Source organism: Netta rufina (assembly GCF_964035555.1).
Source record: "Netta rufina genome assembly, chromosome: 7".
In the NCBI taxonomy this organism is placed as follows: Eukaryota; Metazoa; Chordata; class Aves; order Anseriformes; family Anatidae; genus Netta; species Netta rufina.
Genome location: NC_140130.1, coordinates 13598229 through 13625723, shown reverse-complemented (window position 1 = coordinate 13625723; position 27495 = coordinate 13598229). Strand labels below are relative to the sequence as shown.

Genomic DNA, 27495 nt, shown 5'->3' with positions numbered 1-27495 from the left:
TGTAAAACTTAAGTCTGATTGACCTTGTCCTGTTCTCCACTAAAAGCTAGGTCTTTTGAATAAATTTTACTATTCCTAGTAGAGATGCAATTTGATAACATCTGTTTGATTACATTAGCCCTTACTCATTCATACATTCACAGTTACCTTCTGTTTCACAGACGTTCATAAGGAAAAAAAAAAGTTACAATGTATTTAGACTTACAGCAATTATTCTGTCTCCCACAGAAAGGGAACCTTCTTTGGCAGCTGGGCTTCCAGGCACAACAGCAGCAACAAATACTCCATTTTCTAGGCTGACCCCACTTTCTGAAATTTACAAAACAAACATCAATGTACTCCTGCAGTTCAATTATCTTGCCCAAATAACTGTACATGTATGTCTGACCTGCCTGCATGAGAAAGAAATGTAACTACCAAACCAAATGAGCTTCTCCATTACTGAAATTCCTTTTAAAGAAATAAGAAAACGTTGTGTGAAAATGAGGATTTGGGGCATCCCAATACTTAACATAATCAGGGGTGATTGATGGATTTAATCAAATAGAACTAAGTATGAAAACAAAGATCAAGATACTTAAGGAAGAATCCTATCATCAATATGCTCAATTCCTAGTTTGCTACATAAAATTGATTCAAATGCCTATCTAGTAGTGGTTTAAATGGGATTTAAACAGAGGCTCAAAACATGTACCTTTATTTTGGTTGTATGAACATGTACATCCAACCTTTATATTCATTACCTTTATGACCAGAAACATTGATGTGAAGAGGTGTTATCACTCGCCCACCTAAGGACTTCCTTCTTCGAACCACCATGTTAATAACACCTCCTCCATTTAGAACAGCTTTTATAACTTGCTTTTTATCCTTATTAGTAAGATCCACATCATTTATCTTCAGCAACCAGTCATTCACTCTGGCAGAAAAATTCAAATACAGATGTTAGTATTCCAAGCATACTTATCAGGACATTGTATAAAAATAACATTCATGAAAAGGGGTGCAACATAGCCGATATCTCAATATGCTAATCCTTAATATTCTGGAGTTCTCCATTCCTTAAAAAGCATTAAAAAGAAGCTAAGTGAAAACAGGAACTTAACTGTAGTCTGCTCTTCACTAGCAAAGTGAAACCATCAAATCACTGCTAAGTACTCCTTATTTAAAAGGAACTCTTCAAAGGGAACAAAGCGATTAAAACCCTCCTACTAAGGCTAAGAACAGAAACAGGTTTCAAATTATCCTTGACCCCTAACCAAAAGCTCACCTTCATCTTTCCCAAACTTTAAACAATCAATTTGAAGTTTGAAGAGAAAATTAACAGAACAGGAGAGAGACAGTGAAACCAAAGACAGAAGCATCATTTCAAATCCTGGGGAGTTTTAAGAGACAAGTCAAAAAGTTTTTAATTTCTCTAATACTTCTAGGTACTGGTCTTGTCAGTGTCATTTCCTAACCAACATTAATATGGTACACATGACAATGACAAAAGAAGAAATTGAAAAACAGTTAATACTGAAGACTTTTCACAATATGCTCATATTTAGTTTATGATCAATCAAAGATGTATCTTCTAAAGCAAAGCCTTACCTTAATCGACCATCCGCAATACTTCCTTTGTCTACTTTGGTAACAAAGATCCCACAGTCTCCAGGGAGGTATGGTTCATTCACACCTTCTGCCACATCAAAACCAAGTGCTTTCAAGTCCATATCATCCTAAAAAATATTATTAACAAGTGACTCAACTGCACTGCCAACCCACGTGCCTCTGTCTGTTAGTAAGAGGCATCAGTGCAAGCTTGTACTATGCCCTTATATTTACAGGGTATATCCATTATAGCAAGTTGCTGCATTTTGTACTGCAACACAAGCTCCCTTTTTCATGAGGTATTAGACATTCTGTGTCATTAGGAAATTGATTTTCTCTCAGATGAAGGCTGAAACAACGTACTAGGGGAATTTCACAGAAGAGAGATGAGAAAGCAGAAGAGCATGGGAGAAAGCACTTTCAGAAAGCACCTGTTTTTAGGCATGATTCTGGATGTGTCATGAGAGAAAAAGGGCATGTTCTCCAAGAATGGGCATCACTTAGGAAGAAAAATAAAAAAAATTACAAAGCTAAGACAACAGTATTGCATCTCAGTGATGAATTCATAAAGCATATGCTTTAGTATGGGCAGAGACCACAAGTAAAAAGCAAAAAAAAAAAGTTTTAACATTATAGGAGAGTGATTCTAAATATATGTTAGAAATAACATCCAACCTTTGTATAAAACAGGTAGTTCTCAATGTTAAAAATTATAAGCATCTTTAACAAACTAGTCATTGAACTGAAGTGGGAAGTGTTAATTCAGTGTTCATTTTGGTAAATGGGAAGGTCACTGCCAACAAAAAAAAAAAGAAAGTTGGCCAAAGCGATAAACTGATTTGTTATTGTTATTTTCAATGTTAAATGATACGCTTAAAAAAAAAAAAATTACAGAACTCTACTTGAAATCAACTGGACCAGAATTATACTAAAAGCCTTGTGACTCTTCCAGCTGTTCTACGTAACAAGAAAATTCACAGGGAAGAGAGTGAGGCTTCTAGAAAATAAAAACGGAGATATCATAGTATAATTGCTCAGCCTCAGAGCAAAGTGAACATTATTCCTCTCTATTTTGAGTTGAGAAGAAAATATTATTTCCCTGTTTTGAGCTGAGTAATTACGCAGAACTCAGGCATAAGGTGAGGTTGAAGCGAAAATAAAACGATGTAGATTTATTTGACTCTATAATCTCCATCCAGAAATTCAAATGCTGATAAAACGCTGATAAATCAGCAAGATTTCCCCATATATCTAATCAAGGTTTGCACAACAGCATTATTATAATTTGTTAATAGAAAAAAAAAGGGGAAGTTAAATTCAAATGATAAAGGCTACACTCTTGAACTCAGTATTGCAAACATTTAGAAAAACCTTTAAAGTAAAGAATAACTAAATAGTTGTACATGAATAGAAAATTCATCAGGCCACTTTTTCTTTTTTTCTTTTTTTTTTTTTTTTTTTAACCAAAGGTACAGCATACATTGGACTTGATAGTTAATTTTTCCAGATAATTAAAACATGAAAGTTTTAGTTTTCAGTTAAAATAGATAAGATGGCATTGCATGAAATAAGTCAATGAAGAAGCTGGCCCGAAGAGATAGAAAACATGGTGAAAGAAGAGGAGATGTCCTGGAAAGATTCTAGAAGTGCTAGTCCTGATGAACCAGCATTGGTACTTGCTTCATATCTTCTTTTTCAATATATAATAATACTAAGTACTTTGAGTGTGAAAATAGGAATGTATTAATGATTCCGTTGGGACGCACCATCAGAACAAAACCATTGCAATGGTGTTAAAAGCATGACCCCAAGTACTGCAGCAAAATAAAAGAGATATGATTTGAAAGCTTTCCATTGCTAATGTGGTCATTCAGGATTCAGCAAGAAATTCTAGTATGATTAAAAGCTGTTTTAGTTGAAACAGAACATGGAAAACTACGTCTAAGTGTTGTAAGTCAAAAATGACTATTAGCAAACAGTGTGACACATCAAACAAAAATTTCAAATAGAAAAGCATATACATGTACAAATAGCATGCAGAGCAGTGAAATTTAAATTCTAGACTGCAATGAGGAAAAATAAAATTAAATGGCCTAAAGTACTACTAGGATAAGAAAAGGATGTATAGAACACCAAATATAAAAATATTTATGTTCTTATATAGAACACTAAATAAAAAAATAAATATATTAATATACCAAAGTTGAAAAGGCATATAACTCTTTCTACAGAGAGGGAGATTATCATCCCTTCATCGCAGTTATTTAAGCGGAAGAGCAACGTTGCACTATAATATTAAAAGTAGTCATGATGAACATATTTTAACTTTACTAACCACCAAATCTAAGCAAAAGTAGGTGAAACAGCTTCATGAAAGAGCTCACCTATCCTGTACACAGGTTGTAATTGATTTTGTCTATTACAGTAGACATCAGTGTTTCTATCACGTCTTAAATTTCTCCTGCTTTAGCATTGCCATTTCTGTTATAAATCACCAATTTAAAGAACAAAACATTTAACTTAAAAACACATTTTTGATAGTATATGGACCTGAGTATCCTGCAAGTTCAGATAACGGACTGTTTTTACTTATATACGGTATGAAGACAAAGATATAGTTTGTATGTTAACAGCTTGTTTTTGTCAAGTTTTCACCTATGGGCTACCACAAATGCATGGTTCCTATCGCAATAGAAAACTTTAAAATACTATATTTCATCATACATATTATCAAGATGTTGCAGTCGACTTCAAAACTACTCAAGACAATCCAGTTAGTATCTTTGACTTACTCTGTCTTTTTCAAATTCTACCACTTCTGTTTCCCATTCCAGAGAATCTGTGTCTATGGCTGAGTCATGAGAACTATGAGCCATCAGTTGACGGAATCTGGCCTCCTTTTCCAATTGATTCTCCATCTTCTCCCTAGGGAAAGAAAAATATTTATACACATAGACAAATCTTTTAAACAAACTGATGCACAACATTATAATGATGAGATAACTTGCATTTTATTTTCTAACTCAGAAGTCCAAGGTGTGCCAAATATTTGTCTCCTGCTTTCATCTTTGCAATATCCTTTGGCTACTATCAAACAGACTTTTACTTTCTATATATCATGCTATCTCTTCCTTACATTTTTTGCATTGCTTTTAAATGATTACAGTGCACAGCTTTATTTCTAACATGCCTTCCCGACAATGCATATATAGTTTACCCTGAGCTGAGCTGCATCAGTATGCTTATCACAAATCGGGCATAATAAACACCAGAAGAAAAACCTCTAACATAACCCATTGAAATGACATATAATGAAGTTTTTCTTTGCATTATTTTGGAAAGACAGTGAGAATACAGTAGAGAAGAAGTAAACTGCACTTAATCCAACTTCAGTGAAAAATTCCCATACTGCTTGTGTATTTACACAGTACAATCTTTAAAATCTTTGTCTCAGTAAGATAAAAATGTTGAAATTGTAAGAGTTTTAATCATGTCAGTCACAACAATTTCCACAGTAACTAAAAACATGAGCAGTGTTTCAACATAAAAAGATCGTGCTGCCAACAGGTATAAAAACAAACAGCTCATTCAGAGACAGAGCTAATGAAGTGAAGTTTTAATCACAAAGATTCCATGCAGTTCAATTATTTCTGTAACATACTTCAGTTCCTTCAGTTCACGCACAGCATCATTTTTCTGCTTTCTCATGTCATCCAGATTGCGAAGAGCTTCAGCCAAGTCACTCACAGCCCGGTCTCTCTCTCTCCTTAAGTTGTCACACAAAGTCCTTCAAAAGTAAAGGAAGCAGTTTCAAAATATCTAATAAGCTGCTAAATAATAAATAAGAAAAGGTTTTAAGGCAAAAAAAAAAAAAAAAAAAAGCTACTTTTTACGGAAGAACTCATCAGAATTACTGTATCTTTCTTCACCCATTACAAAACTTTTTTTTCTTCTGATCTGTATACTAGGAGAAAAAAATCCGATTAAATTATTTTTCCTTATTCTTTACGTGTGCAGTAACAAATATGTTAGGTACTTTTTCTGAAGTGTCCCCATAGGTGAAGAATTATTTGCAAGACTATAGCTATAACAGAGTGTAGTATAACCAGGCCTAGAAGAAGACATCCTTTGTTATTCTTTTGTAGCAGTGCTGCTAGGCTCTTAGGTATTTACTGGAGACACATTATAAAGATTAAAGTACAGACCAAGCAAAGTGTCTTGTAATATGCCCTCAACTTTACAGAACAAACAAAAGAACTGATAGTGCAGGAGTTCCAAGAAGTTGAAACAAGTGCTAGCAAAATCCATTATATCCTAGAATTGCACTGACAGCACACATGATGTTACAAACATCGCTCATGCACCATTTAACATTTATTTACCGTATACTTTCCCTTTCTGCAACGATCTTATCCCGCTCTTGAAAAGCCCAATCTCTCCTACACTTGGCTACTTCTGCTTCCTGGACAGCTTCCTTTAGCTCTTGTGACATCGCCTCATATTGTTTCCGAAGCATTTCAATTTCTTTGTTTGCTCTTTCTATGTCTAGTGTAGCAGAATCTTGTATCTAGAAATTAAGAAACATAGATAAGGACAGTTTTAAATATGCACTCAAAGAACCTTTACTATATGTTACCTGAAGTAGCTAATTCTCACATTTTCATGACAAAAATCTACTTACCTTACTAACAACTTTGGGTTAAAAATCAAAAACAGTTGTAATGAATTTCATTCACTGACACACATTAAAGGAAGAAAATCTACATGAATAAGAAATCTTATTTGAAATTAATACCAGTGAACATTTCATATTGTATAATGTAAAAAACATTGTGTGCTTTTATCCTGTTCTGCTTATCAGACAAAAATCTTCAAGGAGATTCAGGAATTAGATATACTATTATGAGCAGTTATAATACAGATTTCCTGCATGAGTGTCTACTCAGGGACAAGTAGATGAAGAAGGTCAAAAAAGTTGTATTTTAGATAAAAATTACTTACTTCTTATATTAACTTGTTCCTCTACCATTCGCTATTTTGAACAAGAGAGATGATGACAATGGTAACACAGATGCATAAAAAGTACCTGAATTTTGCAGCACAATAAGCAGAAGTAAACTGCAATGGAAAATGTGGTTTAATACTTCCACAGATGTTCATTCAGGGTTGGCAAATCCTGACAGTTAAGACTAAATCTTTCTGTACTGATAAAGGGTTGGTTAATATTCAGTAAAAAGAGAATACGTATTTCATGAAAAAATCTGCTTTGATATTAAACAAATTCGTATCCCTTTGTTATTTCATGAACATAAAAGTTATGGTACTATGCATTTTCAAACTAAGTTATATAAAAGCATTTACAGTTGTATGTGGATTGACTTTTACTAGCTCATACAGGATGAGCACCAGTAAGAACTCATCAATTTTAAGAATGTTACTATCCATACACAGAAACAGATTGTCTTTATAGTAAGAATGCATACAAATTTGAACATTTACAGTCATATTTTATTTAACTTCCTTTGTAAATTATTAGAAATAACTAACATCCTGAGCAGGTCACAGGCATGAACAACACGCAGTAATAGATGGCAACAAGCCTACCAGCAGGTAATAAATTGCCTAGGAACCTGCAGGGTTACAATATTATACTGGCTTCCTGTTATTGCTCTTTTTAAAAACAAACTTAATATGAAGCCTGACTGTATTTCTTGCCAATACAAAGCTCTGTCACTACTTCTTAAAGAAGATAGATGCATATGTAGGCACTACAGTGTGACTCTAAGCAAAGGGGGAAAATAACTTATGTTGCCAGATCTTGATCAAGTCTCATGAAAATGACCCTTTGATTCTAATAAGAAAAAATAAACTGAAAACTTGCAATACCTGACGGGCTTGATAGTATTCCCTTAGTAGATGGTCTCTCTGGATGATAGCTTCTGTCCTCTCTTTTCTGGCAACATCTCTTTCTTCCTTCACCGTCTCTATATCCTTGCAAGCTTGATCAAGTTCCTTCTGGGCCTCTGCTTTGTCCTTCACTTCATGACAATATTTTTCCAGCAACTCATTCCTCTCACAGATTGCTCGATCTCTTTCTACTAGAGCTGAGTTTAGCTCCTAAAACAAGATCCATTGTTTGCAGTAGGTTAAGTACAGAAGGAAATGGTTCATCTTTGCAAATGGATATATGCTGACAACCTAAAAATCCTACAGAGATTGTCACCAATTTTCTGAAAAATGGAAGCAGAACAGTACTGTGCTCATATTACATACAAGTAATGACTAGCAAAGAATATTAAGTGTGGTGTTACAGTTATCACAACATCACCGACATGTCTAGCAAAATGATACCACAGAACAAAGAAGATATGCATGAAGTGGCATGTGTGTCTCACAACTGACTCAGAGTATGGTTACTTGGTGCAACTATGCAGGACTAGAAATATTATATTTATTTTAAGGTGTTTCCGTAAGAATGAGGCACTGAAAAAGTTAAATTTCAGACTGCTGCATTTTTAGATGGTACAGCTCTCTAGGAACATTCAGCAATGGCCAAAGTCCTTCTACATACAGGCACTCTTTCTAGCTGGAAATCATTGATATTTTGATCTCAAAAAGATTCAAAACAGCTGGTATCTGAAAGACAGAGAAAAGAAAGGGTCTAAATACTTCAAGAGAGAAAGGCACCATGCAATGAAGTGACAGTTCTGTTCTACCTTCATGGATGATTTGCAGTGAATAAAACTGAGAATTTAAAGCATGGAAGACCATTGTATTTTGCAGTACAAACATAGTTGCTCTTGAGCTATGACAACTAATTAAGGCTACTCAAGCTGTTAAAACACTTCCGTGATGTATTAAAATGGAGAACTTTGTGCTAGAGTAAGACAACTACTAGAAATCATGACTCAATTTGTGAACTTCAAACGTATCAGCAAATCCCAATTAACAGAGCACTCAAGTTTGGTTGTAATTTTTATTTTTTTTTAACTGAAGAAAAAAATTCCTAAACCATAGGATAGTGCAATCAAATTTCAGTACTGTAAGCAATGTTTTGCACAGCTTAATTGTAGTCTGTATCAAAATGTGTGTTCAAGTATATGTGCTAAACTGCTAAACTTAAAGAAAAATATTACGTCTTTTCTAACATGCAGCAGAAATGAAAATCACCACAGTATCAAAGTAGAGGGAAAGTTGTCAGAAATCCCTTCATTAAACAAAAATTTAAAGTACTTCAAAACAATTTTAAAAAGTATTGCCACAATTTATTCCAGATTGCTTGGTATAATCTGTGTGTAGAAGAGCAGTCATTGCCTCCAGTGGTCAGTAGTAAAATTTCACCTCTGTCTTCTTCTATGACATTTGCACAAAATTACAATGCTACAGCACAGGACCACCTGCTATTTGGCACCGGTTAGTACAAACACTGTTTTGACACATTACAGTGCTTTGGTTTCAATAAAAGTCTGAATTTGTAAAAAAAAAAAAAAAAAAAAAAAAAAAAAAAAAAAAAAAAAAAAGTCATGTGTGAATAAACTTCTCACATCTGAAGACAGTGCAATCACCTCATACAGGATAAAACTCAACAGGCCTATTAAACAGAAGGGAAGGCTGAGTAACGACGAGATAAAACACCATATTCTTAAGGATTTGCTGAGCCTAAAGTTATGCCAAACCAAGAACATGACTGGTGGGAAGGGGGTGGTGGTGTTGACATCTGTAACATCTATTGAAATCTATATCATCTGATGCCTAGTTTGGAATTTAAATATCTACCTAGGAAATGGACTCACTGCTGTCCTTCATAGTAACTGCTCAAGATGTAATGCTTAAAAATCACCCCCTTCTCAATTTCAGCAGCTTTTACATTTCTTCTGTACACAAAAGGTACACTAATATAAACAAGCTTCACAGAAGAAACTACATTTAAAATAACCTCAATTTGCAATCCCAAAAAGTAAGTGGATGCAAGGTAACAGTGCACGTAAAGCTGCCCTACATCAGAACAAGAACACAGCACAGTGAATTAAAATTCAGCAAGCATCGGACTAGTCACTAATAGGAAAATCATAGAATCATAGAATCATAGAATATCCTGAGTTGGAAGGGACCCTTAAGGATCATTAAGTCCAACTCTTGACACCGCACAGGTCTACCCAAAAGTTCAGACCATGTGACTAAGTGCACAGTCCAATCTCTTCTTAAATTCAGACAGGCTCGGTGCAGTGACCACTTCCCTGGGGAGCCTGTTCCAGTGTGCAACCACCCTCTCTGTGAAGAACCCCCTCCTGATGTCAAGCCTAAATTTCCCCTGCCTCAGCTTAACCCCGTTCCCGCGGGTCCTGTCACTGGTGTTAATCCCACTTATGGAGAGGCATCTTGCAGTATACTATTTCAAGTGAACATATCACTTGATAAATCATTTTTTTCAACCTCTCTTACATATGCCTTGCCAGAGCTACAGAATCCCTTCTGCACTGAATGCAACTGCTGCTAGCCAATACAACGTGACACAGGACATAGCTGTTCACAACCACAAGTCTCATAGATACAGGAAAAGAAAATCAGAAAGAAAAAAAAAAAAAAACTCAATACCAATATTTTACACCATTTAGCACATTACAGAAACAGTTATTTCTGCTTTCTGATGAGCCTGTCTAGGGGGTAAAGAAAAATGCATGTCTGCCCCCTCTCAGCATCTCACTCACCAGTTCTAGGCCCTTTTTCGTTCTCTATCAACCACCTGTTCAAGACAGTCATCTGGAGAGAACACACATTTAAAATTCGACATCTCCTGTCTATTAAAGCACTTTGGAAAATTACTCATAGTGGCATGACAAAATATATAACAAATTGGAGCAGGTGTGCAAAGAAAGAACTCATGTTCACTGTCACCAGTACTCCTTATATAGCTACACTAGTTCCACTGAAATCAATAATTTCCTATTGGTTTACTGGTGTAGATTCAAGCAGAACATGTACAAAACTTATTAAAACCTCACTCAATGCAAAAGCTCAATTCCTTGGCTGGCACACATACAGCTTTGAAAGTTTTGTATTTTTAAAACCAGAAAATAGTTATTTTTAAAAAACTCTGATGCCATGTGTCATAATCTATACTATGCCCCTCAACAAGGGTATAATTTTAAAAAAGCTCTATGCCTTGAATTTTCATAAAGGGCATTTTGTTGAGTTGTAAAGCTGTGGAAAAAAAAAAAAAAAAGTAAAATGAGATTTATAGGCAATGAATACATTTGCTTTTATTGTTTTCATGCTGAATGAAATATTTGTAAAGCAAACAGTGAAGTGAATGCATTTCTCCTGAAATGAAACCAAGCAGCAAGCTATGTTTTAGGTATCTTAACAGCATTGTTGTAACAGCATCTTTGTAACAGTGTTGTGTTATAAACATTTCAAGAACATACTGCTGAAAGATACGATGTTCAGGTTTCACACGCTTTAAGGCATGCCTCAGTTCAAGAGAAATATATCTTCAAAATATCCTCTAACTCAAAGCAAAGCAGAAGGAGGGCAAATGAGTAAGAATATGCATATCAGTCTCAAAAATATTAATGTATTAATGCAAACCCTGCGCTATTTTATCTATCATGTAACATCTTAAGTCAGGGTAGATGGCATCCCATGGTTCCTCTAGTAGTTGTTAAAAGTTAGAAATAATGGATGTTTAGACCTAAATCTGTAGAGACAGCATTCCTTGAAAACAGCCTACAAAACTAACTTGGAAAAGGATGAATTGGTAATACACAAAAGAGAGTTAAGTCAAGCAAACAGCAAATCTCAACTAACATGCAGTCTATTTAAACATGGAAACTTAATAAAACATGAGCATGGAATTTCCTCTTTGCAGTGCATTCATATTTTCCACCAACTGGTCATACATTCCCAATTCTAGCACCAATAATGTATACTCATTTCCCTTCCCCACCAAAACAATAGCTTAGTACCTGTCTCAAAGCTTCCATCTCTTCACTAGCCACTCGTTTCTCCGAAGAGGTGTTCTTCAGTTTGGACTCTGCAAGCTCCAGCTCTGTTTGAAGTTTATCTACCTCTTTGATTACCTGATCTCTCTCACTCATTATGAGGCGGTATTCATTGAAAACTGAATCCCTTTCTTCCTTGTATTTTTCTGCATCCTTTGCTGCTTTCAGCTGCATTGTTTTGAACCTTGTCACCTCTGACTGTAATCGCTCCATCTCTCTCTGCAACTCTTTATTTTGTGTGGTGGCGTTGCTTAGTTCCTGCTGTACTGACTCAAATCTAGAAACAAGCAGAAATGGCAGTAAGATACTAATTCCTCACTTTCTCTTTTATATAAATTAAGGATTGAGCTGGATAACCAAATGTATCCATTGGTAAAACACAACCGCAGTTGTGTTTAAGAAGTTGTAACTTCTTAAACAATGTAGAGTACTACAAAATAAAAGTTACGCTAATTATTGCTTTAGTAATATTATCATGGAAGGCAGAACCTGTTTGAGGAACTGAAAAAATCCTAGAAGTTAGAATTACTTTTAATTATTAAAAATAAAATTAAACTCCATTATTCAAAAAAGGAATGCAAAAAAATATCATTATTTAATAGCACAAGTTTAACCTTATTTGATGTGCTGAGTTCTGATTATCTTAGAAGGTACTTCCTTTCCCAAAACACACTCCCAGGCACGTGGCAAGAAGAGAAACAAATGCAGAAACCAGAAAAAGACCCAACGTTCATATGCCCAGATATATGCCACAAGATTGGTATCAGACAGCTTAGAGGAGAAAAAGTGGGCTGATTATAAAAATCCAAACAATGGAACTAAAAAATTCAAACACACCCATTCGTTTTAATCAGTAGGTCATCCAATAAAACTCAAATGCTACACATCTTTTAAGATGTGGTTTTTTTTTTAAATAAAAAAAGATTGACACAGACGGAAAGCATATGTACTTGAACATTAGAGAAAATGTTTAATTTCTTTGTAGGTAGTAATTTTTGAATTTATATTGACAAAACATTTTTTACAAGTGGACATGAAATTCCACATGTAAGTTCACAAATTAGGCTTGAAAAAGAACTTGCTCTCCCCTCACCTCATACTGTTAAAGTGCAACTGCATGTCTAATCCAGCACGTTGCCTGACCTTTCCCCAGGGAGAGCTAATAAACCCAATTTCAAATATTCCCTTGAAAGCCTCAGTGAATTCAAAGGATTGCCATAGTATTACTGAGGCATCTGCCAGTAGTTTCAAAACCACCTCCCTGCCTCCTTTCAGGAAATTCTTCAGTCTAACAGACCATCAAGGCTGGCAGTACAGGACTCCTAACATTACAAATTATATATTATTTCTCCTTTCTAAACTGTCAACATGAAGATAAAAAGAATACACTGTAAGAGAAATACAAGGATATATAACGAATTTAAGACAAACTATGTTGAACAACCTCATTGCCATGTAAAAAGCCACAGATTTGCAAACTATTTGGGAGTCAAAACAAGGACAACACTGGGAGGACATAGGGAAGAAAGAAAAGGAAAATGGCAATTTCAGGCAATGTTTGCCAAACCAAGGAGATGTCACCAGCAAAGGAAAAAAAAAAAAAAAAAGATAAGCAGCCCAACATATGGAAAAACAACAGCCTTTAGGAAAGCAACCATAGGGAGGAAGGACAGTCTCCGCCATAGAAGGCAATGCTATATTAATGTGAAATTTTATAATATATTAATATATATATTAAATAGTGATAACCGAGGAAATCTTCAAGTTCTATCTGAAAAAGCACAGTCCTATTTTACACTTCATTGTCTCCTAAGGAGGAAATACAGGTGGCTGGATCACATTTTTACAGATGCCTTCTGCAGAGAAGGACCAATTGCAACAATTGTCATCAACAGGTTTTAAGTAGCATGTTTTAAATAACGGGTTTTAAGTAGCAATAAGAATAGAGTTTTTAAGTAGCAACTAGGGCAACCTGCTTTGTCTTCAATATAATCAGACTATGGGCAGATCTTTCTGAGTGCCACAGCCACATTCAAAATGAAGAGAGACACATCAAAAGTAACGTTTGGCACATAGGAATTAGCCTGTTTCATACGCAATATATTCACTAGGTCAGTCATCTTGGTAGAGTTCCTACGCTGTGTATTATTGCAACAACTTCGTAGATAAAAGAAAAATGGCTGAACAATTAAGATATTTCTTTCTTTTTTCACTCAAAAAAGAGAGCTGGGACACTAAGTCTTGTTCTTCCTGCTCTCTTTAAAAGCAACTGGTTTCCAGTTGGTATTACTAGGAAAATGCAGTGCTGCATTTTATGACTTATTCATCATTAAACTGCAAACCCATTGAATCTTGTATTCTGAAAAGTACACCCACTTGATACATGTATTAAAACTTTCTGTTCACCTAAACAAGAACAGTCTTGGTTATGCAGAAAGGGTATAAAACATAAGATAAAGACTGAGTTTCTGTAACTAGTAACCAGTACAGAGAAGTCCAGACCCAAAGTCAACCAAATAGCATGAATTCCTGAAGTCCAATCACAGTAACTTAGTTGGCTCACTGGTTCATAGGAATAACGAGATCAATCCTGACATTCTTAAAACTGATCTTTGCTCAGTATCAAGCTACACGTTTTTCTCAAGAAAGGGAGCTAAATCACAAGACCATAATACAAATACATTGAGCTTCTCCATGTATTATTACTAGTATGGTTCCAGTGTCTGTTAATAGTACATACATTGGGCTTTTCCTCACTTTCAGGAATCCATGGCACTCTAAAGTTATAGGTCAGAGGTTGGACTAGGTGATCTTGGAGGTCTCTTCCAACCTAGATGATTCTGTGATTCTGTAACTTTTTACACATACTCTTTTAACTTACTAGTTAGATCAGAAATATGCACATTCTATTCACAAGTATATTATCTACGCTAAATTTCATCTTTTAAAATTACTACAAGTCTATGAATGTGGAAAACAATACTTTCTTGGCTTTGGTCTATGGCAGTAAAAATATTCTCAATGCCTACAGATGTTCTTTGGATTCCTTTTATATGTTAGCATTCATCCTACCCAATATAGTTATCTGCAGACTCAGTATCAACCAGGACCAAAGAGAGGTATGGTGTGACACTGTGCCCTTCTGATTTGGTATTTGTGGTGCTCATAACCACAACAGCATCTTCCTGGTGAACCAAGACCTCCAGGTAGCTGCAGTCAACTCTGCTGCCAGTCTGAGGCTCTGTCTCAAGAGTCCCCTATGGTCAGCAATTCTTATGTCATAAATGTTAGCTTGATAAAATCGTCACTTGCTGATCATCATTGGAAATTATATGCACTTCTTGAGTATTTTTTTAAATATCTCTATAAAGATGCGTATGCCAATGGACTCATCACTCTTTGAGTTAACTTGGAACACTAAACCTGATAAAGCTTTGGTTGTGTTTTATTTCGCCTTTTGTTAGTTTGTTTTTTTAACTTTAAGGGCAGAAAGCCCTTCTTCACATGAGGTAAACAATGGTTAAAATTCCTCATACAATTCCAAAACCCTGATCTGGAAATCCTTATACAAAAATCTTATACAGAAACACACACTTACTCAACACAAAATTAATACCAGAGAAAAACTTCAGGAAAATATTAGAGATTTTACCACAGAAAAAGTCTGATGCTGTATTAGGAAAGTTACTGCCTTCACAGTGTATTCTAATATCAAAAACTGATTATACCTTCTGAGAGAGGATGAATATTGCTGTTGAAAATGAATTGCTGTGTCCCTTTGCTTCATTAACATGTCAATCTGCTTCTGAAGACGTCTGTTCTCCTCCTCAGCCTGCTCCAGACGGCTAAGATCTGTATTGTGACTTGCTATCTTCTCATTGTACCGCTTCCTTAAGGCATCGTAATCCTTCTTCACACCTTCTAGCTTGTCCATTGCTGTATCATAGAGCTTATTTAGTATCTCTGATGACCCATTTTGCTTCATAACCTAAAAAAACAACAACAACAACAAAAACAAAAGACAGAAACGTCATTAAATTTGAGCTATAAAGAGATAATTAAGTACACATCTTTTCACTTCTCATCACGGGAACATGATTTGTTTTTACTTGTTTTTCACAACTCCTGTCCCCTCGGGAAAAAAAATCTGTATTTAAGTAGTATTCAGACAATGCAGTGATGAAATATCTAGGGAATAATCTTGCCCTTCAGACTAATAAAAACTTAAGTCAGGAATTGTATTGATAAGGTGCTTTTAATCAGTCCAATATTTTTATTAAGACTATGTATAAGAACATAATAATAGAACAAAAATACACCAATTTTAATGATCACTCTTTTTATTGATTAAGAGATCATGGAGCTTCTCCTTAGCATTACTGCTACTCTAAACATCACTACATCCACTTAATTTTAACTGGAACCAAGTCTGGTTTATCACAGCTTAGGGTGCATAAATGTATCCATCTCTCAAATGGTAATTGCAAACAATATTTATTAAACTCACATGGTTTTCGAATAAGTTCTTTGAGCAAGAAGTAACTCGTTTGGTGGTCGTGCTGATAGCTGTAATTTAGGAAACGACCACGAGGTGGCACTGATGACAGACTGCCTATATCCTAGAGACATGCACTCAGGCATGTGTTTTAATATTCATACAGTATTTCAACTGAAAATAACTACAAACGTTCGAGTTTCAAAAACTTTTCATAAAATATCAACGGACAGAAAATCCATTTAAACATCAATAAAATCTGACCAGAACCCTGGTTTCAAATTAATTTGCATAAAAATCTCGCTGTTAAGTAGCAATGTTCATTCTAAATAACCAGCAACAACAAGAATCCATAAAGAACGTCAACAAATCTACTCCTTCTGTCTCAAAAGACAAAAAATAATTTGCACTGGTGAGACGGACTTATTTTTTTTTGTTGGTCATGTCATGCTTTTTTTCCCCTTCTCTTTTTATATTTTAAATCAAAATTTGAACTTCATGTAGTGGGAAGAAATAGGAAGGCTAAAGACAGAGGTGCCAGGAATTTATGTAAGCTTACCATTAACCTACAATACATTAGCCTACATCCCCAACGAGCTGAAAGAGGTGTGCGTCTGTGTGTGTGTCTTAAAAAGCTATGGAAAAAAAAGACAGAAAAGCTGCACTTTATAAAACGTTGCTAACAAACAGAGCAACCACTCCACAAATGGAAGTCAAATAGACCTCAACCAGACTTGTCTTTTAGCCATCTGCTGCAGAGTTGTGACAGCACAGATTCAATACTCAGTTGGAACACACTTTCCCTACTGTGCACACATACACCACCTCAGTGACACTTTCAGGTACTCTTTGGCTCCTCAGAGCACGGATGCCTGTGTACCAGAAATGGCTGACACCATGCAGAGACTGCCCACTTTGTGCGCTGCTCACTGCCCACAAGCAGCAAGTAACAAATTGCTACTGTCAGAAAAACACTTCTGTACAGAGGCAAAAGAAGAGAAGTTCTTCATCCTGATGCTGGTCTCCTTTAGCTAACCAAGGTACATAAATAAAAACAATGAATCGCTCATAAAGGGGTCCTGGAATGAGGCCGGACTTTGGGGAGTCTCACCAGCATGGCTGATTGCACACACTTTCACGTCCTCAGCAGCTTCAGAAGCACAACCTGCACAGAGCTGGGCCCATGATTAGCTAGCGTGCTTCACTGAACCAATTTAGAGAAGCTGAAGAAGCTGATGTTGCTTCTTATTCAAGAATATACTACCATTCTGTGTAAGAAACTGTAGGTGTATGTGAAGTTAGATACTGTGTTGATTTATATGTACTTGAGTGCTGTTTTTCCTGAAAACTACTTCCCAAAGCATATTTAAAACAGGTTTGAGAATGGAATATTTGAGAATCCACACAGAAACAAGCAACTTTTCACTGCCTAAAGCATATATATATATTATTTTGTTTAAAATGCTAAATAATTAAAGAAGGAAAAATATACCAGAAAGTTGATGAATTTTATCATCAATTTGCTAACAGATTTCACAAAGGAGCAAAGAAATACCATAAACAATAAGCAGGGGAATAAGGAAAGTCTCCCATTCAAAATCCCAGTATGAGGAAAAGTAAGTAGTCCCAGATGGGCCAAAGACGACAGCTATGGCAAAAAGCAACATTGTGAGCTGCAGAAGCATAATCTGGTCAGCTGCTAAACAGCAAATCAATGACAAGCCCACGGTAAGAGTAACTCAATCAGAAGTTTATACTCTCCAAAGCCACTAAGATGCTGTTTTGCTACAGCCTTACAATGGAACAACACTTCAGAGGTCAACATAAACAGAATTAGACTAACTCAGATGAGAAGTGGCACAGACAAGATAAAGAACTTGGCGCCCCTTCAAGACAACAAACATGATTCACTTGGACATGCTGAGAAACAGAGTTACACAACTTTCTCATCGAGGATAACATAGGTACTTTTCTGTAAAGGTCTTATCATGATACTGATGTGAGAATTTCTTTCAATAAATACTTATAACAATGCTTGAACCTCCTTTGCTGCAAGACAATTTCAGATTTCAAGACAGTCTAAAAATACAACAACCTTCTCTTGGAGGTTTTACACCTCTGCTTTGCAGACTGAGAAGCTGATGCACAAAACTATTAAGCCATTTATCCAGGTTAACACAGAACATTTACATGAAACAGCCATTTCTGCTACACAGAACACAACCCACCTTCTGAACGAAGTCAATAAACCACTTCACAGCACAACTATTAGAGGACGGGGTCACAACCAAATACTAATTTCATTCCTTTTTGCACTAGCCCCAAAACACCTCTGAAAGTGCCACTCAGCAATACAGCTTACTTTGACCTTTGCCCCTCCTACTCTAGAAAATAATTATTTTTGTTTGCATAGGTTTTGCTTCTGAAGCCTCATGTTTGATTTGCAAGTTTGCCCTGTGAATCAGCTTACACACAGTTAAATGAGATATTATATTTAACCATTTCATGTTACTGTAGCTGTGTTAACTTAATGACCAGACTTCTGGATGTGAACAATGGACTTGATAGCGCCAGTTACTCCTGACTATTCCTCTTGACTTTGTTTCTCCAGAATGTGCAAGCAACTTTGCTCATGAGACAGCCTATTATACACAGTACTGAAATGCCCACTTCTTCCAGTCCTGAAGAGATTGCCTTTTTCGTCACAAGTTCAAAAATATTCATCAGTCTGTAGCTTTGTTCTAAGACACTCAAGTGTCTGTGATCCTAAATATGCAACCTGAGTTCAATCATTGGCCTTGCGTTTAAGATGTCACCAAAAATAAGAAAAATGGTCACTCTTTATTTCTGTGACACTTTGAATTAAAAAAAAAAAAAAAAAAAAAAAGCAGAAACAGCATGCAAGTTTAAAGCTAGCCCCGTCCTATAAAATACCCTTTGAAAACAGCATTTTTCATCTCTTAGCAACTTCAAACTAGGTTTTTGATTCCTCCTCCACCTACTTACTGTCACCTACAATATTCATCACGTAAACTTAGTTCTTCTCTGCATCAAAATTTCTTCATGCTATTTAATATTCTACATCCCTTCTTCTTTCTCCATCTAGTCACAGAAGAAAAAAAAATCGCATTCAAGATCTCATGCTTCACATTTTACAGCACTGAGGGAAAAAATAGGTTCTAGACTACGTGAGACAAAATTCAGCAAAATCCAGTTAATTGGTTTTATTAACGTATTTACCAAAGGAAAAGCTTAGAACTGCTTCTAGCATTTACATTACAAGCTGTAGCTTACCTGCTGCTGCTGGCTGCGTAGATCTGTTATCTCTTTCTGATCCTCGTCATGAAGTCTTTTCATTTCCTCACATGACTGCTGGAGATGATTATGTTCTCGCACCAACTGTGTGTTTTTCCTCTTCAAGGTATCCATATCCTCCTTCAGCTGTGACTGGTCACTCAGCAGCCGACTGTGCAACGTGCTGTCATGGCATACAGAAAATACGCTCTTTGAGGCAAATTTGCGTAGACAGATTCTTGTACTAACTAGTTTCATGTATGAGTTTTCTACCAAGAAAACAGATCAAACTAACTCAAATTTTCAAATTTGAATATTCCAAGAACAAGATAAATCAGAGAAGAACAAACCTCTAAGTATAAAAAAATGTTTAAATATACAGTACTCTTAACACAGCATCAGGAGAGATGATGGACCTATACCACCGCATCAATGCCACTTAAAAGCAACCAGATAGACAAACAGGAATTGTTTGTGAGCCAAAGATGATATTGGAGATAACAGTAATTATCTCACTCATTAAGTCCCCTTCCTCCTCGGCCTCTCCAGCTAATCAACATACAGATTAAAACTAGAAAAATCTTGTTTCCTACTGTAAAAAACAAACAGAAAGTACTCTTTCAACTACATTCAAGTCGGTAAAATGCCACCAAAGGTATTCCACATTTCATTATGTAAGCCATAATCGTTGAGAGAGATTCATTCCCACTTAGAAACTAAATAACTAAGATAGAATGCTAGCATGATAAGGCTAGCATTCAAATTATAATTCAAGGTAACAGCCCAAAATTAGACCTAATCATTGCTGCATGAGAGCAAAACTCACTTGAACACATTATACTAGTGCATATTAAATAAAGACTGCTAGTTTGATACTGTCTTCTGTTGTTGAAACAGAATGATACAAACTGAAGTCTAAGCTGATGATCAGCAGGTGTGAAAGCCCATAATTAAATAAAAAACAGACAGAAGCAATGAATAGGACCATTTTACAATTTTAAAATAGCTAGTAAACTAGAGAAGATACTCCATCCTCAAAAACTCAAGTTTATTTGCCTCCCAGGTAAATAAAACTTCCCTATTTGCATCAATGACTGATTTTTAAACTAAAACACAGACTAGCATTATTCAACAGCTGCTGCCTGTTTTACTGCATTTTCATGAATGCTTACAACTGGTCTTGGCCTGTGATAAAACTTATGTAAGTCATAAAAAAAGCCATCACATCATCTAAGAAATCATGAATTCCATTCTCTCAAATAATATTCTGTTCTTCAGCCTGACTGGAGTGTAATTCTAAATCAGTAACTAGGCTTTCCTTGTCAGTGTCCCACCAAGTCATTACGGATTGCCACCTCAAATTCTTCAAAATAAGACACAGTCCATAACTGTCTCATTTCAAATAGTCCCAAAGTATTTTTATCTGATGCATTCAAACGTTAATCTTGCAATTAAAGTGGAAAAATAATACAAATAATGGTTTGATTACCATGTTTTAATACCTTACAGCAAAGATCGGTTAACTCTCACCTTTTATAGCTTTACTAGTACTTACTGATAAAAATCTGCCTCTTTTGCTGCTTCTTCACACCTTTTTAGTGTCTTGGTATGTTGATTCTGCAGAGACTGAAGGTCTGACATGGCCTTCATGCACTGAATCTTCAGTCTTTCATAGTCATGATTAGGTTTTGGACTAGGCCTAGCGCAGAAAAAGAATATTAAGTCAAATAACAGCTTAGAATAAAATCCAATAAACACTGTCACACAGCTTCGGATATATACAGACTATACTTAGGCCATATTGTACTTCAAATCAAATAGTGACAGCTTCACATCAAGATGCAACCACAAACAAAGATAAACCTGTACCAGTGTTGTACTGAGATATACCATTTAATAACGAGCCAGTTGTCCAATGCTAAATCAAATGAAAACTGTACTGTGAGTCCACATTCCTTTCTTTGGAGCAGCAGTATTATCATAGACCAGAACTGTCACTTGACAGCTCAGCCACAGAACAAACACCGCTTCCTTGCATTATTATGCCCAGACTTCCAAAGAAAAAGCACAGAGCTGCAGTGTGAGTGGGGATGAAAAGAGGCTTGCAAAGTCAAGTGGGGGTGGCATGGAAACCTGTACTAGGGAAAACTCATCATCCTGGAAACAGCTGGAGGACCTTATCTACAGCTCCCTAGGAAAACCACAGTTAGGGTTAGTTTTGAGACATAGAATCTCAACAGGACACCAAATACATGCATCTGTGCCAGCACAGTTTGATGAGACTAGTTAGACCATTTACAGTAAGCTGAACAACATGAAAGCAAAAGTCCATCAAATGATATTTTGTTTTATTTATTTAAGTATATCATGGTGACTGGGAGACGAGAAGCTTTCCAAAATTACCTATTTTGTCTGGCAATTGACCAACATAGATTACGTCTACAATGTGTATCCACTGTATGTAACACCTCTATTTATATTAGAATATTATAAATCTTTTTGAAAACTAAATTACCAGAATTATACCACCTTCTTCTGGAGCACTAAACTCTTCAAGACACTCTACACTGAACTATGTTCTTCCTCTGCAGTCTCAAATTTTTTTCACCAATCAATTTTCTACTTTCAAAATGAAACTACTAACAGCTGTCTCTATGGCATCTCCCAGGTCTCATACCTCTAACAAACAACAAGAAAAGAAAGATATTAATTGATGTCTAATTTGACTGCTTATTCTCCTATCACATTTGCTCCACTGCTGCACAGATCACCCTTTCTCCCTTTCCTTGCTAACATTCTCTCCCCCAAACAGCTTCACTGTAAGCTCTATCTAAGAAGTAATCACAATGCTCTTCGCTTCATATAAGAACAGCAGCATGGATTCTGGAACAGAAATTCAGCTGGCATCTGAATTGAAATGAAATGGTTTTGCATGGCTGCATGCTGACAGTAACAGAAAAATAAATAGCAGTCACATCTGATTCACAGATGCTCAGGGAATGTGTGCAAGATCTGAAGGTGCATTTTTGCAACCTAGTTGTGTTTAGGTTGCAGAGTAGTACAGTCTTTCATTTTAATTCCTCTTTTTCTCCCTACTCCCTGAACAAGTGTTCCTGGGGAAAACAAAGGCAAAGGAAAAAAAAAATCCCTTCCTCAACTGACATACTGTAAAAAGAAGTAAAAGTCAAATTTGTATAAAGTAACATATAAAGTCAGATCTTCAGGGATGTCTTTTCAGTGTTTGTTTGGATGTTTTTTCTGTTTGTTTTTACTTCACTGTTTATGGGTATAAAAAGAAATACTTCATTCATACAGATTTACAGACATATTACCATAACTATTGCAGTGTTAATTTCTCTTTGAAAATACAACCCCAATTAGTGTAAGTAAAACTACCTGAGATGTTCACACCCTTGACAAAATCACTAAAACCACAAGTATTGATTTAAATTAGTCTCTAGGATGAAATCATTGTAGGTAGACATCATCTGTCCCCCAGTCGTTACAATGAGAATATTAATTGAAGCATGGTTTAGTTCAGCTGAATCTTTAAGCTTGAGTTCCATTAACACTTGCTCATATTAAGCTTGTAATCATAAACACACATTCCTGCAAAATATTTGTGCATTTTTTTTTCTAAAAAGTAACTTAAGTCAGCCTCAAAGCTATGGTGAGAACTTAAACATATCTAACATCAATCACATCTGTATTTCATATATTGCTGAAGCATAATTCTAAACAGAAATCCTAGATAAAAAGATAACATGTTAAATACAAAAGTTAGCCTACCTATACAATGAGAAACAAACAATGCCACCAGTAACCTCCCGCACTCTAGCTCATCTACATGTAACAGAACACCTGCACTGCCAAGGCAGTTATGTCCTGCACTACTGTTTCAAGGGCTTATTAATCAGCAAGAATATGGATATGGAACTAAACATTGGTCAGAAGTCAAAAAACTAACTCTTAAAATAAAGCAATCCACTCAAAACCACACAGTGATCAAATCTCATTTAAATAAGACCACCACAGTATAATGCTAAATTGCACCAGAACATACAAAATATTATGATTTCAATAAAGGAGAAGCATCAGTTATTGCTTTGAAAGCATTAGTTCAAACAAGATACAAATTATACAAAAAAAATTAAAATGCTATTGTCAGAGTTCCAACTGTTGTTCTGATATTCACATAACAATTCTAAAAATCCTCTGCATCCCAAGGGAATCACCCCGATTCTAAATGAGGGCCACATCAAGACTGACGTTTAGATATATTTGATTAGGATGTAAAAGTTAATGCCAAGAGCAGTTCCAACCTTCCTACGGGCAATACTTGACCAACAACTTTAAAACATTTTCATTTACAATATCAGGTCCATGAACAACAACTGCAGACTGCACATAAACCAGTCCTTTCTCAAAAGCAGTTTTTAGGTGTTTTCTCTGTATTGCGGTTCTCTAAGGGAAATACTACAATTACTAACATCAAATATAAGTATATGAAGCTCACCTTGATCACACTAAATAATTTAGTTAAATTTTTGCTTAATCACCACAACACATGCGTGCGTATAGTCACTGTCAAGTGACTCAAGCACAGCATGAGCAATCCTACTCCTGTCCAGCAGAGTGACACATGCTAATCAGATTCAGCTCATCACAATCCACTTCTGCAGCTCCTCGTCCATTGCTCTGGACTTAGTCAACACCAGTTTTTGAAAACAGATCTCAACTTTGCAACTGCCAGCCTTCACATCCAGCCCAGCCCAGCCTATGAACATGTTGCAAGCTGAAACCATTTCTAAGCACGCCACCATGATGTGTCAGGATTTGTCTCTACACTACCTGCATTTGGTTCAGTGATTTTTCAAAGAGCACATGTAGACAGGAAAGCCAAAGCCTTTTGGCTTGTCAGAGTGACCACCTAAACAGTGGTCTTTCAGACTTGACAATTCAGGGTGGTAGCTGGCAATATCTGGGCTTTGAATCCTGGAAGGTTGACGATTAATTTTATATGAAGAAAGAATGTGGAACAAAGTGAAAAATACCAGCACATTTTCACAAACCATAGATGTATATTTAGATGAGAGCAGTAATTTCCTTTTTTACTAAAGGAAAACAGTAAGTCATCTAATCAACTTCATTCATTTCGACCCCATCAGATAATTAATTTTTAGGGGGGAAGTAGCATCCTCCATCTAACAAACTGTCCAAGTACTGCACAAACACAATGTTTATTTTCATGAGATTTGTTTAAGCTGTAAACATTTATATTTTCCACAACATACAAACCCTACATTGGCAGAAAATTGATTTGACAACCAAAAAAGAGAAAACTGGGACAGTCTAGAGGACAGCTCATCAGAACTTTATTAATAGTAGCTGGGATTATAGAGAACAATATTCTAAGCTGTAAAATCCTCAATGCCTAAGCTCTACTGACTTCAGATAAGGTCCTTGGTGTGAGCTAAAAGTAACACGAAGCTCAGCAGAAGATGTTAACATTTGACCTTTTCCTCTCCCATCCCTGAAACTCGTTTGAGACCCTCTGACAGAACACAAAGGTCCTCAAGCCCTACAGTATCTCTTGCAACCACCTCGGCTTGGGGAGCCTGAGAAGGTTAGCTAAGGAATGAATGATTAAACATTCTCTCAACATCAGTTCACTGGTTCAAACCTCAAGACCTCATCTCCTATGGATGAAATGCTCAATTAATCACCACTTCAAAACTGCGAACACTTCAGACACACAGTCTTCCACCTCTTTCCATAACATAACCTAGGAATCCTCAACAACTTGCTTGCTTTTCTCGAGCCCTATTCCCCTCAATCCCACAGTAACACTGCTGTAAAAAGCAGGAGAAGGCTTCCAACACGCAGCTCTGAAACCTGGATATGGTCACCTACATATACATCACCACAAAGCAGGTACCTTACATGCAACATAAATGCACTGTAATATTATTGCTGCTTTTCAAGCAAGCAGGAGACAAGACACTTGAAAATATTCCTGAAGACCGAATTCAAATGTACATTTGTTTTATTTTTATTTTTACCTGCAGTCATCAAAAGTTGATCCAGGAGATGAAAGTGCAAGTCGCTTGCGCAGCTCATCCCTCTCTCGAGTTACCTGACGGAGCTGAAATAGTATTGTCTCCAGCTTCTCACTCATCTGTCTTGTGTCTGTTACAGGTGGTGGAGATGACGCTTTACCAGTTGTACCTGACCAAAAGATAAATAACTGACAGTTAGAAAACCCCTCAAAAGAACAATACAACTTCACCAAAGATGTCAGTGCTAACAACAACAACAACAATAAAAAAATCACATACTTTTGGTTGCAGAATCCCATTCAAAACCAAAGTAAGTCATGGGAGTTTTCACCAGCAAGTTGGTAGAAGAACAACTCAATTCAGTCAGACTTTACATTATTGGAAAAACTCTATCCATGTTACAAGTTAATTTTGCACAAATAGGCCCCTTGCTCCCCCCATACTTACAAGTTACCAAAGAGAGGACAAATAACTAGCAGTCACAATTGCAAAGACCTCAAAAACTACAACAGTGACAAAGAACTCACAGATGCAAGGTCACTTAGAGAGAAGAGACATGTTCCATGCTTTATAAAAAAAAATCATATAGAAAAAAATATACCAACATAGCCCAACAACTGAGAAACTGCTACAGCACATTAGCAGCTGCTCCTTTAGCCTCACAGACACACTATTCTATGTGCTACCACTTTTTTTTTTTTTTTTTTTTAAAGACAACTTATGTTTTCATATGTCACAACTTATTAGTCCAGTTCATACAGATTTGACTTGCCAGCAAATTATGAGAGATGGGCTTCATATTAACACCAGTTAAAATGAACACATTACAATAATTGCAACTGGGCAGCACATCAAATTTCCTCTAAGGGGCAGTCATACATTAAAGAGTATGGTGGGATCTTCTTCTGTTTTCTAAATATCAGAGATGTGCAATGAATGATGTCTACTGTCTTCTCAGATACCTCAGACATCAACACAAAGAGGTCTTCCACCTAACAGATGACAGTCTGATATATTATGTTTCACAACATGCTGACATTAATTCAACTCTAATTTTATTTCTACCCATTTTAATCATACACACATGACAGCAAAGATATAAGTTACAAATGTGAAAATTAAAGTCCTGATGTATACCAGAATTTACTGTATTCTACCCAAAAGAAGTTCTAGAACTACTTGGCATTAGCTTTCTAAGATGTGCCCTGATAGTGCCTTTTTTTTTTTTTTTAATGAAACAACAAAAGATCCATTTGTAAAATGATGATCACTGATCTGTCTTTTGAAAGATAAAGATTTTCAGTTACTTCATCTGATCAAGTGCTAATGAGTTACAAGGATTTACTTTTTTATTATTATTATTATTCATTTTCTTCCTCTAAACGCAATTCAAGAAGGTATTACAGAATGCAAGAACTCGCTCCAATTTTAAGTAGATCTACCTGTGCTTAAGTTTCCACACCAAAGTAACTTTAGGGTTATGACTACCATACATACAGCATAAGGATCCTTGTTCTTACTCCCTTCAGCAGCTCCTATAATTCTGTGAAGGCAATTTGGGAGCATACACTCATTTTTAATTTTAGCTATTGCAAAACAGTGCATGCAAACACTTTAATAGCAAATGAAGAAATAAAGAACTGCAGGAACAACCTGTCTTCTGTAGAAAGACACAAAGACAGAGATTTACATTGCTCTAAAGAATTCTAAATGGAAGCTGCATTTGAGTTTTTCTCTCACTATTCTATAGTCCCCTCCTCCACCCAGGAGACCCTTCTTCTGTGAGGGCCAAGGATCTCACACTTGAAACACAGTTCTCCTTTCTTTTTACTATTTTGATTTTCTAAAACAGAAATCATTCTACAAGTTTTTAAGGAAAGATTATAGAGAAACTAAAAATAATAAACATGCACTATCCTAGGTTCATGATGTAAGGAGTAAATAGGGAAAAAAACAAATGCAAAAGTCAAAATGCATATTAACTTGGAACCGTTTGGACATGAGCAGGATCATTTCATAAAGAAGTGAAAAGGTAGACAAACACACTCTAATT

General features: G+C 35.9%; 1 protein-coding gene across 2 annotated transcripts in view; it reads right to left on the bottom strand.

Moving 5' to 3' along the window:
• DLG5 (discs large MAGUK scaffold protein 5) overlaps positions 1–27495 on the bottom strand; it is a 108003-nt gene that overhangs the window by 26818 nt on the left and 53690 nt on the right. For both annotated transcript variants that reach the window (XM_084289857.1, XM_084289858.1), the window contains exons 3-14: positions 25446–25611; positions 20939–21082; positions 19384–19567; positions 15323–15582; positions 11559–11871; positions 7480–7710; positions 5976–6160; positions 5255–5380; positions 4386–4518; positions 1594–1721; positions 744–919; positions 206–309 (exon numbers count right to left, since the gene is read on the bottom strand). In XM_084289857.1, coding sequence (XP_084145983.1) covers positions 206–309; positions 744–919; positions 1594–1721; positions 4386–4518; positions 5255–5380; positions 5976–6160; positions 7480–7710; positions 11559–11871; positions 15323–15582; positions 19384–19567; positions 20939–21082; positions 25446–25611 — 2150 coding nt within the window. The remainder of the gene's footprint in view (positions 1–205; positions 310–743; positions 920–1593; positions 1722–4385; positions 4519–5254; positions 5381–5975; positions 6161–7479; positions 7711–11558; positions 11872–15322; positions 15583–19383; positions 19568–20938; positions 21083–25445; positions 25612–27495) is intronic.